This window comes from Rousettus aegyptiacus, unplaced genomic scaffold (genome assembly GCF_014176215.1).
Source record: "Rousettus aegyptiacus isolate mRouAeg1 unplaced genomic scaffold, mRouAeg1.p scaffold_m13_p_8, whole genome shotgun sequence".
NCBI classification, from domain to species: domain Eukaryota; kingdom Metazoa; phylum Chordata; class Mammalia; order Chiroptera; family Pteropodidae; genus Rousettus; species Rousettus aegyptiacus.
Window position 1 is genome coordinate 8685477 of NW_023416311.1, and position 15060 is coordinate 8700536.

General features: G+C 52.0%; 1 protein-coding gene across 16 annotated transcripts in view; it reads right to left on the reverse strand.

The window, feature by feature from the left end:
- Positions 1-15060, reverse strand: part of CIITA (class II major histocompatibility complex transactivator) — a 44914-nt gene that overhangs the window by 1824 nt on the left and 28030 nt on the right. For 9 of the 16 annotated variants that reach the window (XM_016159647.2, XM_016159646.2, XM_016159649.2 and 6 more), the window contains exons 7-18: positions 14391-14543; positions 13801-13944; positions 12695-12859; positions 12071-12139; positions 9570-11220; positions 8626-8784; positions 7875-7946; positions 5199-5279; positions 4521-4613; positions 3022-3108; positions 416-499; positions 155-238 (exon numbers count right to left, since the gene is read on the reverse strand). In XM_016159647.2, the coding sequence (XP_016015133.2) occupies positions 155-238; positions 416-499; positions 3022-3108; positions 4521-4613; positions 5199-5279; positions 7875-7946; positions 8626-8784; positions 9570-11220; positions 12071-12139; positions 12695-12859; positions 13801-13944; positions 14391-14543 (2842 nt within the window). The other 7 variants (XM_016159652.2, XM_016159650.2, XM_016159651.2 and 4 more) reach the window with 7 other exon arrangements.

Genomic DNA, 15060 nt, shown 5'->3' on the forward strand with positions numbered 1-15060 from the left:
AAACTGCTTGGGGGCCTATACCATCATCACCCCCATCTTACAGACGAAGAAACTGATACCGGAGGGTGAGGTGACCGCTCACCCAAGGCCGTGCATCGGTGAGGACCCGAGCTCAGGGCTCAGGGAACCGCCCGCCGGGGCTGCAGAGACTTACGCCAGTGTCTCCATGTGAGGGCACTTTCTCAGGCTGGCTGCGAGCTGCTGGGCCCCGGCGGCCGTGAACTTGTTGTACTGGACACTGGGGAGAGAAGCCCGTTGTGGAGTCTGGCCCTCAACCATCCAGGCCCAGACCACGGCCACCACCACGTTCTCGACAACCGGACCTCACCCGGTCCTTCTCATGATGCCAGAGAGAGACCCCGGCAACCCTAAGCACTGGGCCACTGCCACCCACTGCCCAGGCTCCCATACTCACTCCAGGACCCGCAGGGACACCATGTCTGGAAGCACGTGTGCCAGGCTCTCGGCTCCCACATCACGGATGCAGTTATTGTACAAGCTGCCAGAAACAAAAGTCAGGGCAGGGGCTAGGGGGAAGGAGTTCAGGACCCAGGGGGACCCATGCCCTGCTGGGATTACTGCCCCAGTTTAGAGAGGGGAAAACATAGGCCCGGAGAGTTGAGGCTGCTTCTCCGTGGTCACGCAGTGAGTCCAAGGAAGCAACGGGACTAAGAGGAGGTAGCTTCCTGGCTGAACCTTCCTGAGTTCAAATCCCACTTCTGCCACTCATGGTCTATGTGACCTTTGGTGAGTTACTTAACTCCTCTGTGACTCAGTTTGCTCCTCCATAAAATGAGCATGATAGAGTAATTCTGAGAAGGAGCAAATGAGTTAATGCTGATAAAACACACAGAATAGTTAATACTAAATGTTAACTACGGTTATTACTACCCTGGGCAGTTTTATGGGAGTTAAATGAGTTACTGTAAAAAATATGATAAAGAAGAGAGAAAAACCCAATCACGAGCCAGCTCAGGTTTCTGTGGTATATTCACAGCCACCATTTGTGGTGTTGAAAATAGCTCAACGGATGTTGCTGATGCTGACTGAAGCTACACTCATCACTGAGCATCCTTTCAATGAGCCACGTGCTGCCATAGTTCTAATTTCAAGGCTATGACTTTGCCACGACAGCCTCAGGGCTACATGTAAAAGCGGCAGGTCTACACTGCAGCAAAGTGGATTCGGGCTACACTTCAGCATCCCCTGATGTCACAAGTTGGCTAGTACCAGGGCAGGCACCAGGAGGGGGCTTTGTAATCTCTTCCTGGGGTGGGTCGTAGAACCCAGGAGGCCCCTCCCTCTCCCTATATTTCATTAATGCTGAGATGCACGTGCTCATCTTTGAATAACACTGAGATCAGGATCTGTCTAATAATCCATGGAGTGTCGTAGTGTAATTAACAGCATTTTGTCCTCTTGATGATGTCTTACAAGGACGGCATCTTAGACTCCATGAAATATGAGGTTTCTTAAAGAGTCGATCAGGGCAGGTGTCACCTCCATACACTCCATCCATTTCATCATTCACAGAAGAAAAACTCCACCCCAGCCCCGACCTCCCAGCATGATCTGGCCTTCACCTACCTCTCCCACCTCATCTGCCACCCTCTGTCCCTCGCTCACTGTAGTCAGCCACAGGGGCCCCTCTAGCCCTCAAGACCTAACTTCTTTCCTACCTCGGGGCCTTTGTATCTGCTGTTCCTTCTTCCTGGAATACTTTCCCCCCACAGCTTCTCATAGAAAGGGGAGGGCCAACTCTTCAGAGGTCCCCTGACCTCTCTGGCGAGTTCGTATTCCCTATTTTACCCCCGGGCCCTTGTTAGTTTCCTTCTCAGCATGAATCACTATTTTAAAATATTTTATTTATGCATATGCTTACTTATTATGCAGGGAAAAAAAAAGAAAGCAAGAACTACATCTGTTTTGTCTGTAGCTTTATCTAGTTCCTAGCGCAGGTTCTGTCCCGTGGTTGATATCAGAGAACACGAGATGCCCGGCACAACTCTCGACGCCGATCATAGAGACTACGACTTGCACAATACACAGCCTAAACAGCTACACGCGTTGGCCCGGAATGGAAGGATAAAGAATGGACATAGATAACTAAATGAACCGGATGCCATCTCCCCTGGGAATCTGACTCTGGCTGTCTGTCCTTGGCAGGCGATGAGGGTTGGGGAAGAAGAGGGAAGTTCCCTCCAAGCCTGGTAGAAGAGGCGAGCTGGCAGCGCTGAGCTGAATGACCGGGGCTCCCATCCAAGCTCACTCAGTTCCCTCATTAGCTCCTGGTACTACCAGGGGCCAGCAGGCTGGAAGTAATAAAAAGAGGTGCTATACCAAGGCCTATCAGAAGATGGCAGTGTAGGCACTGACTGGGGGGGGTGGTGTGTGTGTGTGTGTGTGTGTGTGTGTGTGTGTGTGTGTGTGTGTGTGTGTGTGTGTGTGTGTGTGTGTGTGTGTGTGTGTGTGTGTGTGTGTGTGTGTGTGTGTGTGTGTGTGTGTGTGTGTGTGTGTGTGTGTGTGTGTGTGTGTGTGTGTGTGTGTGTGTGTGTGTGTGTGTGTGTGTGTGTGTGTGTGTGTGTCCGTCCGTCCGTGTCCGTCCGTCCGTCCCCCCGAAGCCAGCCAGGGCTGCTGGAAGGTGGTCAGCCTTCTAGAAATCACTATCCCTGGACTTAGAAAAAGCTCAATCCCACCATCCCCTGAGGGAAGAGGACAAATATTTATTGTGCAGCAGCACCAGGCATTCGTTGCACCAAGTGCTTTCCACAGGCCACTGGAATGGTGCCTACTTTCCAGATCAAGAATGAGGAGGCATTGCCCAGCGCCAGGAAATTGTGTTCCTACTGGATTTTAAGACGACCTCCCACTCCCTGAAATTGTGCAACACAGATGCAGCAGAACAACCTGTAGTGAATGCTCCCAGGGTCCCAGGGTGCAACTCTGCAGCTGGCACAAAGGGAGCTCTCCGCCCTCCCCAGCCCGCTGGCTCGGTGCCTGATCCTGGCAGGACCCACTCACCTGAGCCTGAGGAGGGACGCAGCCAAGGAGGGCAGGGCCTTGGCGAGCTTGCAGGCACCCACATTGGTGATGTTGTTCTGGGACAAGCTGCAGAGATACAGCAAGTGGAAGGGCTCAGGGCCACACCTGCAATCTCCTTTCCCCATCAGCATCCACCGCCGCGCCCCCCCCCCCCCCGCCTGACACACACCCCCACCTCTCCGGGGGCAGAGCTGAGAAACTCTCACTTCCTCACAGGGTGGCCCGAAGTAGCTAACACATGACAGTGAACTCCAAGAGAGCTGTGAGTAATGAACTATGAATGGAGCTGTGTGTAGACTTATGCTAACTCAATACGTTAAAAGGTACTGTTAGGTCCTGTGGCTGTGAAGATGCAGATAAGAGAGGGAGGGGAGGGGGAGAGGGCGAGCTCTCTCCTTCCCACACCTGTTTCACGATTTTATAGCATCCTCTTTGAACCACTTTTCAGCACCGTAATTAAATAAGTGCTCCTATTATTTGTTTAATGGCCGTGGGCTCCACAAGGCAAGGGGTCGCATCTGCTTTGTTCATTACTGTATCCCTGTGCCTACAGCAGTGCCAGGCACATAGTAGGTGCTCAATAAAAATTTAAGTGGTGGGGGAAAAGGAAGAAAAGAGAAAAGAAGAGAGAAGATGGAGAGAGGGAAGAAAGGAAGGAGCGAAGGAAGGAAAGGAAGGAAGGGAGGGAGGGAGGGAGGGAGGGAGGGAGGGGAGAAAGAAGGACTAAGGGAGGAAAATCTAGCTTACTCACAGTGTTACCTAGACCACTATAAACTACTTGAGAAGTCTCACTGTCCTACCATCAAAGAGATCCCTAAGTGAATTCTAGAGAATTCTGTGGCCATTCTGTCATAATTATGAAGTGGACTGTGGATAAATTTGGATGAGACCTTCTAGATTCAGTAAAAAAAAATACTGATTTTTCTACATCATATGTAGTTCTTACTTCCCAAGGCCCAAAAGTCATTAAAAAAACAAAAATGTACTATTTTGATGTTTAATGATAAATACTAATCTGTGTCTCCTATTTCACCTCCGGCATAATTTTCTGTCACTAAACATTGTTTATGTTCATTACTATCTACTTCATAATTATGGATTTGTTTGTTTGCTTATTTATTGTGTCTCCTCATTAGAACACTCCTGAGGTCAGGAGCTATGTTTTGTTTCTTTTTGCTTTAAAGTTGGGTGTCCAGGGCCTAGAATGGTACCTGCACATAGTAGGTGCTCTTTAAATGTTTGTTGATTAAATTAATAAATAAGTGGCTGTATGAGTGATTAAATAAAGAAGTGAATGAGTCAATGGATAAATAATGGATGGATGGATGGATAGATGGATGGATGGATGGACGGACAGATGGATGGATGGATGACAACATGAATAAATGATTGAATGGATAAGTAAATGGAAGAATTCAAAAGCCAGCTGGCCTTGTGGGGGCCAAATGCAACAGGAAGGGCAAGCCTAGCTCACTCACTTGAGTGTCTCCAGGGCCTTCAGCTGAGGGAAGGTGGCCGAGAGCTGTGCGACACTCTCGTCTCCGATCTTGTTCTCACTCAGTGAGTCCAGGCTGCAGGTGAAATCAGATGGAGGGCCATCAGCCAGTACCCTAGAGACCACCTGGCCCTCCCTCTCCCTCTGACCCATCCCCCTACCCCTGGACACACCATAGCATACATCTGCTTCCAAGCCTTTGAGAGCAAATTTTCATCACCCAGGGGCACCGATGGGCTAGCCAGGGGACAAGATTCTAGCCCCTAAAGGACCCGAATCTCTACTTTGCTTCCTGGGAGCCCCACGGACTTGGACAACTTCTTTCACCTCTTGGGACTTCACTTGTACCCTGGGATCATGCTTCCTGACCCTGCCTACCCATGGGGCTGCTGGGAGCAGCACATGAAACTCTTTGAAAAATTTCAAAGCTGACAAAAGGATTCGATTTTTTGCTTGTTTGTTTTAATAATCAGGGATTCCCATCTGCTGTCCCTTCCCTGCAGTGGGGTCACTGGGCACTCGCTCCAGACACATTGAGGAGGTAGCAAAACAAAGAAGGGAAGGGAGAGAACGGGACAAAGGGGAGACCCTGCTCTTACGGGTAGGGTTTGGAGATGTCAAAACCTGAGGTCAAGGGGAGGGTTCCAGCGCCTGTACTTACTCCAGATGCTGAAGGGAGGAAAAAGCCTCAAGGATCCTCACCAGTTTGGGGAAAGTTTGGGGGCCTAAGACGGGGCCCAGCCTAGGAAGCAAAGAGCAGAGGTAAGATCCTAAATGGCCATGGCCCCTCAGTTTGGCCCAGGGCGAGGCAAAGACAGAGCGTGGAAGGTGTGTCTGTCTGAGGCCCCCTCCCCTTCCTGCCTCCTCAGCGCCTTCCTTACCTCCTCCCAGGTGGAACCCCAGTCCTTTCTGCTCTAGGAAGATTTCACAAAGCCCCCTCAAGTGGCCAGCTGGGGGCTCCCCAGTTTTTATCTCTGAGTGGGGGAGCCATTTCTCACTCCTGCCAACATCTACATGCGCCCTTCTCCAGCCCTGGCCTGGGAAAGTGGTCCCCAAATGCTGGCCTGAGGCCACCACTGGTCCCTAGAAAGATGCTTTACTTAGCTACCATCGTGTTTCAGTAACAAATAGAACCATTTCTTGCAGACTTATTATGTGCCGCGCACACCGAGTGTCTTTCACTCAGATTACATCTCATTTAATCCTCACAATGACTCTGAGCTAAGGGCACTTCTTAACCCCATTTTACAGGTGGGGAAATAGAGACACAGAAAGGTTAACTCATACGAGGTCACATAGCCTGGATCGACATTTAGATGAGACTTCAAGGGAATGAAAAAAATAAAGACAACGGAGGGCTGATCTGTTTTTAAAATACATTTAAATGTACTCAGTGTAAAGAAAAAGCTATCTTTTATTCTGAAATTATATCCTTTGAAGTTTTTAACATTAAAATGTTCAATTTTGATAAAATGATGGCATCAGCAGTGGTTATTTTGTTTCAATGAACGTACTTGATAAAAATTAAGATGGTAAATGCACGTAGTCACTCAAATTCACTCTGAAATACGTTCAGTCTTTGAAATCCCAAAGTCTGGGAACCGCTGGTCTTAGTGAAAGGTCATAAGAGGTGAGTCTGAAATTTCGACGGAATCTGGGCTCTGTCATTTCCCTCCCCTGGGGTCTTTTGGGCAAATCCCTTCACCTCTGAATCGCAATCTCTTCCAATTGAGCCCTCATCTTATGAAACTGTTGGAAGGACTAAGGAATTCATTCATCAGATATTGACTGTTTTCCTACTATGAGCCAAGGCTCACAGAGCCCATCGCGAAGACAGTCGTGAATAAAACACAGAGATCCTTGCCTTTCTGGAACTGCCAGTCCAGTGGACAAGAGGATCATTAAAGAAATTGGTAAACTGTCTGGCGTGGGAGATAATATGTGATACGGAGAAAAGTACAGTGGTAAGTGGGGTGGAACTTTACCTTTAAAAATGGGGGTCGGAAAAGCCCTTGCTCAATGAAAACCAGAAGTGAGGGCGTGGGCTGTTCAGATTTCTGGGGAAGAGCATCCTGGGCCCGGGGTGCAGCCAATGCAGAGGCTCAGAGGCTGGACCATGCTTAGTAAGACTGAAAACCAGCAAGGAGACCCACGTGACTGGAGTGGAGGGAGCAAGGGAGAGAGGACAGGAGGTAAAGGTGAAGCAGAGAAGGATCCTGCCGACAGACGCTGTCCCTCGGGCTTCTGGGTGGCTGAGGGGTCAGACTCTACACGGTGCCTGGAGCAGTGGCTGCCGGTCACACACCAAAATCGTCCTTCCCTCCCTAACTTCCTTCCTTCCTCAGAACTTTCTTGGGGCTTCTGGGCCTCCAGGTGGCTGGTCTCCTGTTCCACCCCACGGCTATTGTTCTATAGAGCACAGTTCCGACCTAGAACTAGGGGCTTTTTAAGCTGAAAATAATTCTGAGCTAGAGGGGCCTTCAGTGATTCTTTTCATACGTTTCCTCTTTTCAGCAATATTTTTAACTCTGCACAAATCTGGCAACTTGTCTCTGTTCAAAACAAGAAAATGTTACTTTTTCTGGGGTGCGGGGGAAGTGGTGATCAGAAAAAACAGGTAGCTCGGGGGCCTTGGGCAAGTCACTTAACTTCACTGGGCCTCAGTTTCCTCATCTGTAAAATGGGGAAGATAACGACTCTCTTGAAATTAACGAGATTATATACAAAATGCACTGAGTACTCTGTAGGTGTTTAATAGTTCCTTTCTGATCATTAGATGATTGCAGATTCCCTAACAAGGACCGAACATGAATTTAGCTTCTTTGCTGGAGCAAGAGCCAGGCTGACCTGACGTCTGTGACTCTGGACAATTCACATTCTCTGGGCCTCAGTGTCCAGCATCTGTACAATGGGGAAATAATAATAATAATTCTGCCCTGAGTGGCCTCCCCACCTGGCTCACTCCCACTCTTTTGTCAAGCTGTAATGATTCAACAGCCTCCTCCAGGAAAGTCTACTGATCTCCTCCAAGTCTGAGTTGTCAGCCTTGAGTTCCCTGCCACTGGGTAACTGTCTATTTACACGAGACTGCAAGGTCATGGAGGACGATGGCCTTGGTCACCTGAGTAGGTATATGGAATGAATCTGAATGATTATGTTCACCAAGTAGCTTCACCAGACCTGACATGCCCCAGCTGCCAGAAACTGGTTCCCACAGGGGTGAGACCAAAGAGTAAGAATGATTCTAAGGACCTATCTTCGTTCAGTTGGCACAAGCCCAGCTAACACTGGAGGAGACACCTTGTGGGGACTCGAGACAATCCACCCCTTTGCTTACGCAAACTCCAGCTTCTTTAGGTCCCGGACCGCGGGGAGTCCCCCAGCTGTGTCTTCTGAGGAGCTTCTTGTCCTGGAGAGAATGGGCAATATGACATGGTAGCAGGCTTTCTGCCTCTGCTGAGCCCCTACCTATGTGTTCCTCGTGGCTATTGTTGCCCCGCCGCTTCCCATTAAAAATATAAACCTCTGGTCGGATGTTATTCAGGCATTACTGTGTGTGTTATAGAAGAGCCTCAGAGTGGGCACGTACCAACACCCACCCTAGACAGCACGCAGTAGGTGCTCGAACAATGTATAAAGGCATGAATGAAAGAGTTGTTCTGTAGTCAAGTTTCCTCTGCCCTGTGGACCTTAAGAGCTCTGCCACCTATAAAACGGGGACAATATTGGCTCTGGCTGCCTTGAAAGGTGGCCATAGGTGTCACTTCTGTTACTAGATGCAGAAGGCAGCTCATCGACTCTTAGCAAGAGAGAGTATGTCCCTGGCTTTAGCTGAGAAAGCATTAGGTACATGATGGCAAGTTTTGAATGGGAAAAAGTGATAAGTCCTGGGGGGCTCTGCTTGGGTGATGACTGCAGTGAGAGAGATTCTGGGTGGCCATTGCCCGGGGGATGGGGAGTGGGGAGGGGTGCTGGGATGTCCCAAAGGAGAGGAGGCATTGGAAATGCTAATGGCAAGCTTGCTCTTAGGTCCTAGATGCCTTCGAACTGCATGGCATGGACTGCCTCCCATGCTCTTTCCACCTCACCTCTGGATCTGCACAAGGTTGCCCAGGTCTTCCACATCCTTCACGGACTTGGCCTTGAAAGGCTCAATGGTGAACTTCTCTTCCACTGCCTGGAGGAGCTCGACCTCCCCATGCTCTTGTAAGGACTCCCACAGCTCTACCGTGTCGCTCAAGGAGGCCCTGTGGAGGGAAGGCCTCAGACCCAGGCACAGTGACCGGGCTAGACCATAATGGAGCAGCAGCTACATGAAGGGACATCCTATCTATTCAGATACTTTCCCTCCTCAGCTTAACCCCTACCTCCTCCAGAAAGCTTTCCATGACTACTCCCACCCTCACTGATTCCTCCTCTGCCACTGTTTTTATTTCCCTTTTTGCTTTGGCTACCAGGAAGCTCAGTGCTAAATTATTGGTTAAACCACTACAATGGTGTATGACCTTATAGCTTAGGTAAAGTATGTTTAAAAAGGTGGGAGAGATTCTCTGGAGATTAGGCTGAAGTATTATAAGTAAGGGTGGAATATGGTCAAATTCAAGTTCTGGGAAGATTGTTCTGATGGTTAAATATAAAGTGGAGTGGAAGAGGAGAGAATGGAGGCAGGGAGGGGGAGGGAAGGCTGTGGCTTTAATCTAACCATGATGCAATGGTGGCTTTATCAGGAAATAGAAGAAAACAAATTTGAAGCCAGATCAGACTTAGATTCTAGACATGGCTCAGTGCCTGGCACATGCAGGCCTTCACGTATTAGTTGAAAGAATGATGCTGCCCCATGGTTGTGTGACGCTGGGCAAGCTGCTGGCCCTCTCTGAGCCTCAGCTTCCTTATCTTAAAAGAGGAGGGAATCACTGCTGCCCCCAGCTGGCTGCTGTGCACACTGAGACCCCGCAGAGCCATCTCAGCATGGTGCCAAGACCAGAGCCTGCGCCCAGTGCAGAGAAGCCCCCTCCCCATCCCCTGCCCCTACCTGAAATGGGTGACACAGCTGAGTCCCACGAGGCTCCCTAGTCCAGAGGGGTCTATGCCAGTGCTACGGAGATCTAGGGAGAAGTCACGGCCCGCCGTCTGCAGGGTGCTGCCCAGCACATGGGTGTCAGGAGGTGCGAGCCGGGTGCCCAGGAAGGAGAGGTGGGTGGGGAGCCCCTGGACCACATGCTGCCAAAGGCTGGTGTCCAGTGCCTCGTGGGCACAGTGCAGCAGTTCCAGCAGCCGCCCTGCCTTCAGGGTCCCCGGCTGCAGCCGCTTCAGGTACCGGGTGAGCGCTTTCTTCTTCCTGTCCACCGAGGTGGCTGCTGCCGGCCCTGCCAGGGCTCCCAGGCAGAGGGCGGGAGGCTGGAAGACCAGCCCGGCCAGAAAGCGTGGCACACCATCCAGCCAGTTGTCATAAGGCCTCTTCTTCCTCGGGGTCAATGCCAGATACTGTGGCAGCAACTTGTCCTTGACCTCACTGCTCAGAGCCAGCCACACGGCCCCTAGGAAGCACTGTAAAAGGAAGCTGGGGAAGGCCAGCTCGGTCTCCGGGGCCCTGGGGGCGGGCTGCACCAAGCCTTTGGCCACAGCCCAGGCCCTCACCTCCGCCGAAGGGAGCTGGTCCTCCGGCAGGGTGCTGTGGTGTCTGCGGCCCAGCTCCCAGGCCAACCTGGCCAGCACCTCTAGGGCCCCTGGGGGGCTGTCACGGGCTGCTGGGCCTAGTAGGCCAACGTAGAGTCCTGTGAGTGTAGAGGGCAGCTCAGCCTCCTCTCCCAGCTCCAGGAGGGTCTCTGAGAGCTGGCACATAGCCCGGCACACAGTGGGGCTATGGCTGTGACTGAGGAAGAGCGGCTGGCCCCGGAGGAGTGCCAGTGCTCTCTCTCGGTGGTGAGCGATCCCTGTCTGCTCAAAGTAGCGTACCACGTAGGTCTCGGCCTGCTCAGCTGAGAAGCCAGACATCTCAAACAGAGCATCGGCCTTACTCAGGCTCTGAGCCAGGCGGCCCCGGGACCGGGCCGTGAGCAGCAAGGTGCAGCCTCGAAGCAGCTTGCGCTGGAGGAGGCCAGCCAGCAGCCCCCGGAAGGAGTGGGGCTCCGTCACAGTGGGCGCGCACGTACTGTGCAGGAGGCTATCCTGGGCTTCAAGTTCCTCAAAGGCATCCAGGATGAGCAGAACGCGGTCCGGCCTCCTCAGGATGTGACCGAAGACCTCGTCGTCCACGGGCACTGGCTGTGGGCCCAGGGAGTAGAGTAGATCCTGCAGGCGGTAGGTGTCCCCTGGGCGGTCCAGACAGTGGCAGGGCAAGTAGAACACGAAGTCGTACTGTGGCAGCTGGCCAGAGGCCCAGGCCTGACTCACTGTCTGGGTCCAGTGGCTCTTCCCCTGTCCTGCCCTGCCCAGCACAGCAATCACTTGTGTTTCACGCGGCCGCCGGCGATCACCAGCAGCCAGCAGCACCTCGGCCAGACCCCCGCGGGCCGGCTGCCGCTCTGCCCAGTCCAGGGTGGCCAGCTCCCTCTCCTGGCTCTTGCCGCTGCTCCTCTCCAGCCGCGTCCTCACCAGGTCCACCTCAACCAGGATGCCTTCTGGGCCTGCGGGCTCGGCCTGGTACTTGTCCCGCAGCGAGCGGCAGAACTGCCGCACACTCTCTGCACAGCCAAGGGGGGTGTGTGTTAGGGTAGGGAAGGATGCTAGTGGCCGTGATGAGGGCAGCCGAGAGGCTGGCCAGGCCACCGTCACTAGCTTCTTCATCAGTTCACCACGCAGTCTTCACCGACTGCCTTCTTTATCAGTTGCCTCATTCAGTTCTCCACTCATTTATTAATTCATTCATTCCCATCCCCATTCACTCACTCGTCTTCTCACTCGTTTATCTTTCCACTTCTTCATTTACTCACTAACTTTCTCCTTCTGCCGCTCACTTACGTACGATAGGGTAGCCATTGGTGAGATGTTAAGAGTTAAGATTGTGGAGCCCATGTGTCTGATTCAAATCCTAGTCCCACCGCTTATCAGTGTAATCTTGAGCATGTTATATACCCCACTATGCCTCAGGTTCCTCCTCTGTAAAATGGGGATGATATGAGGGTTGTGTGCGACACCGAGGACTTGGCATAATATGCTTACACTTGGGACAGAGTAAGCACTTGGTAACTTGGCCATTCTCTTGTTTGCTCTTTCATTCTCACCTTCCATCACGCTCATACCCGTCATCGACTTCTTCCTTCACCCACTCACTCCATCACCCGTTCTTCCCTTGGTTCATTTTCTCAGCCTCACAAACAAGATGTGGTGGGGTTATTGAGAGGTAGGTCCTCAAAAAATATTACTTAAGCATAAGTGAGTGACAGAATGAATGCTGAAATGATGGTGAAATCAGATGAGTAAGTGAATAAATGAGTGTGCCTACAAATACGTGTTGAGTGAATGAGTAAAGTGAAGCCAAATTTGGGCTCCCACCTCTGGCACCCAGGGCAGAAGGACCCTGCCCCCACTCACCAGGATATTTTGGAAGCTTGCTGGAGACCTCGTGAGCTGCTGGGCATCGGGTGGGGGACATCTGGTCCTCTGGAGACGAAGAAGGTGGTGTCAGAGTTAGGGTGATGGGTACCCCAGAATCTTCCCTCCCTCTGGCATTCGGTCCTCTGAGCATCTAGAGGGCAGAGCCTACATGGGCTGGGTCTCCCCAAGAAGGAAATCAGATGATAGTGACCCGAATCTGTATCCTGCTCAAAAATGTCTTTCTTTAGCCTTTGGCCTTTGTACTTTTAAATTTTTTCACCAATGTTTTAAAAATGACAATACCTATGTAAAAAATCAAGATTTCCAGATTCTGCTAACAATTCGGAGGATCTGGGCCACACTGGGCCAGTTTTCCAGCCAGGTGACAAGCTGGTGAAAGCTGGTGGCCCCGTTTAGGTGGGACATGGGAAAGGTGTCCCCCTCGCCCGACCCCCCATGCCCTCCACTCCCTGGAGACCCCTGCTGCCCCGCTTTACATCAACACAGCCCGCTTGTCCTTGTAGGCAGCTGTTTGAGGATCTAATAATTGTCTGAGGCAATTTCCTCTCCCAGGCCCTGAATCCTGCTTCTAGGAACCTTTACGGGCCCCGAGATCCTTACCTGTCACATTGGCACGGGAGGTCAGGGCTGGTTCTGGCATGCTGGGCAGGTCAGCTGCAGATGGGGCAAAGGGGCTGGAAGAGCTGGGCCGATCTGGGGACTTTGGGAGGCTGTGGACAGCTGGGCTGCTGGAAGGGGGTGCTTGACTGGTCTCAGGCATCCTGCCTACATTGGGGGAGAAGGGAGTGTAAGAACAACCCGGTGCCCACTCAGGAGCCCACTAGGTCATCTCCCACCCCAAATCAGGCTGTGTGATTTAGAAGACTGAGGAGAGGACAGGAGAACTTCCAAAAGATGGCATTTCAGGATGGAGTTGAGGAGAGAGCCCTAGAATTACATCTAGCTCCTGGAGCCCCATCTGTGAAATGGACATAATCAGCTCATAGGAAGCTTAGGACAAGTGCTGTTATGGTACTTTTCCTACTGTATGGTCAGTGCTCATTTTCCTAGATGCATACAACGTTCTCTTGATTCTTGGGACACCGGTGCATCATACAAAAACTGGCATGCAACCTTCAAAGTATGCTCTTCAAATGAGTAGAAGTATTCCCCTGGCCTCATTCTCTCTCCCGCCCCTAAGAACCCAAACATGCCTTCTCCTGGACCATTCACAACCTGTCAGTGTGGCAGTCAGAAGGAATCATTTGACTGATCAAGAAACAAGGTAATTCAGAGAAAGCTGTGCAAGGATGCACATCAAACTGCATACAAGGTAAACCAAAAGAGTGAGGAAGAGACTCAGTAACTCTTTTAAGCATCTCTTATTGTTTGGCTTGTTAATGAGCATGTCTTGATGTTGTGATCTAAAAATATAATAAAGTTAAAAAAAAAAAAAAAGAAGGAAAAACTAAGGCTCAGTAGGGGAAAGTGACATAGAAGGCTGCACAGCTACTCAGTGGGTCACTCACCCAGACCACCTTGGGGAGCTCAGCTCGTCTGCTTTGCTTTTTAGGAAATAGGGACATGGAAAGCTGTTCTGGGTCAGGAGGATCATGAGAAAGTACTGGGTTACGATGGTCAGATGCCTGCGGGAGGGGTGGGGACAGGGTCCGGGAGTAGTTAGGGAGCAGGAAGAAGGAGTGGGGAGCGAGGCCTCGCTCACTCACCTTGGTAGATGAGTATACTGGAGACCCCTGTCCCAGGCCCTGAGATCTGCCAGAACCCCTGGGACAGCGTGGGGACAGCGGGGATGATGTGGATGGGTCCAGCCGAGAGACTCAGGCAGCTTGACAAGGAAGTGGAGGAGGACACTGCGAGGGACAAAGGCAGCGAGGTGAGGTCCTCCGTAGCCCCTATGTTTGCAAGCCTGCTTTGCGATTATTTAATAACAACCGACTCCCTTTCTCAAGGGCTCTCATCTCCCAAAGAGTGGCTGCTATGTCTGTCTTGCCGTGGCTGTGTCCCCAGTGCCTAGCAGAGTGGCCGGCACAGAAAAGTGCTCCTTCCATAGTTGAGGCGGGTGAAGTCCCTAATTGGTAAGGATTCCTTCCTTGCTGTGCCTCCCGGGACAAGGTTCCTTCCAGGGCATATTCTTTGGTACGGACTGAACCGATGGGGGACTCTGAAGATGGGACTGACTGGGGCAGAAAAGGGTGACAGTGGTTGGCAGTGGGGTTCCTGTCCCGGTGGCCCCTGCCTCAGTCTTAGGCACCGCTGGGGCGGGGGCAAGCCCACCTTCTCCAAGCCCCTCACATACCAGGTATTGGGACGGTTTCCTCCAGCCACGTCTGGCTGGATGCTGAATCCTTGCTGAACAGAGCAGGTGGTGATGGGCATGGCAGAGCTGAGGAGTCACTCACTGGCCCCAGCAGGAAAGTGCCAGTCACCATGGGCCCGGCGAGGGGCTCGGCTGTGAGGAAAGGGTGGTGTTAGAGGCTGCATGAGATCTGGGTAGGTGCCCCGAGGGGCCTCCCTAGGGTGGGGAAAGCTCCAGGAGCAGGGCAGACCTCTCCCGGCAGGTGGAGGACACGCCTGTCCTCTTCTCAGCCCTGGGTGAAGCTCGTTTGATCAGCAGCTGCTCTGTGCCAGGCAGCCTCCTGCCGCCAGCCCTCTCCTTGTGACTGGGCCCTGAGAGCTTCCCAAGATGGAGAGCTACTGGCGGCCCCATTAGGCCACTAGGGCTATTGTCTCAGGCCCCTACAACCTCTACAGCCAGTCAGGAAGCCCTTCAGGGGGACCCTAAAAGGCCCCAAGCACTTCCCAAAGAAAGGAGGGGTTGTACCCTCATCAGACTGGGACAGGGTTTTTCTCCGTTTAATGAGGAGAACTAAGAGGGTAGAGACTTGCCCCCACCCCCACCCCCACATCAGACTGGGAGGTCCTTCTACTTCTCCACTGTCCTGGGGTCTTCACGGGCAGGGCTGCTT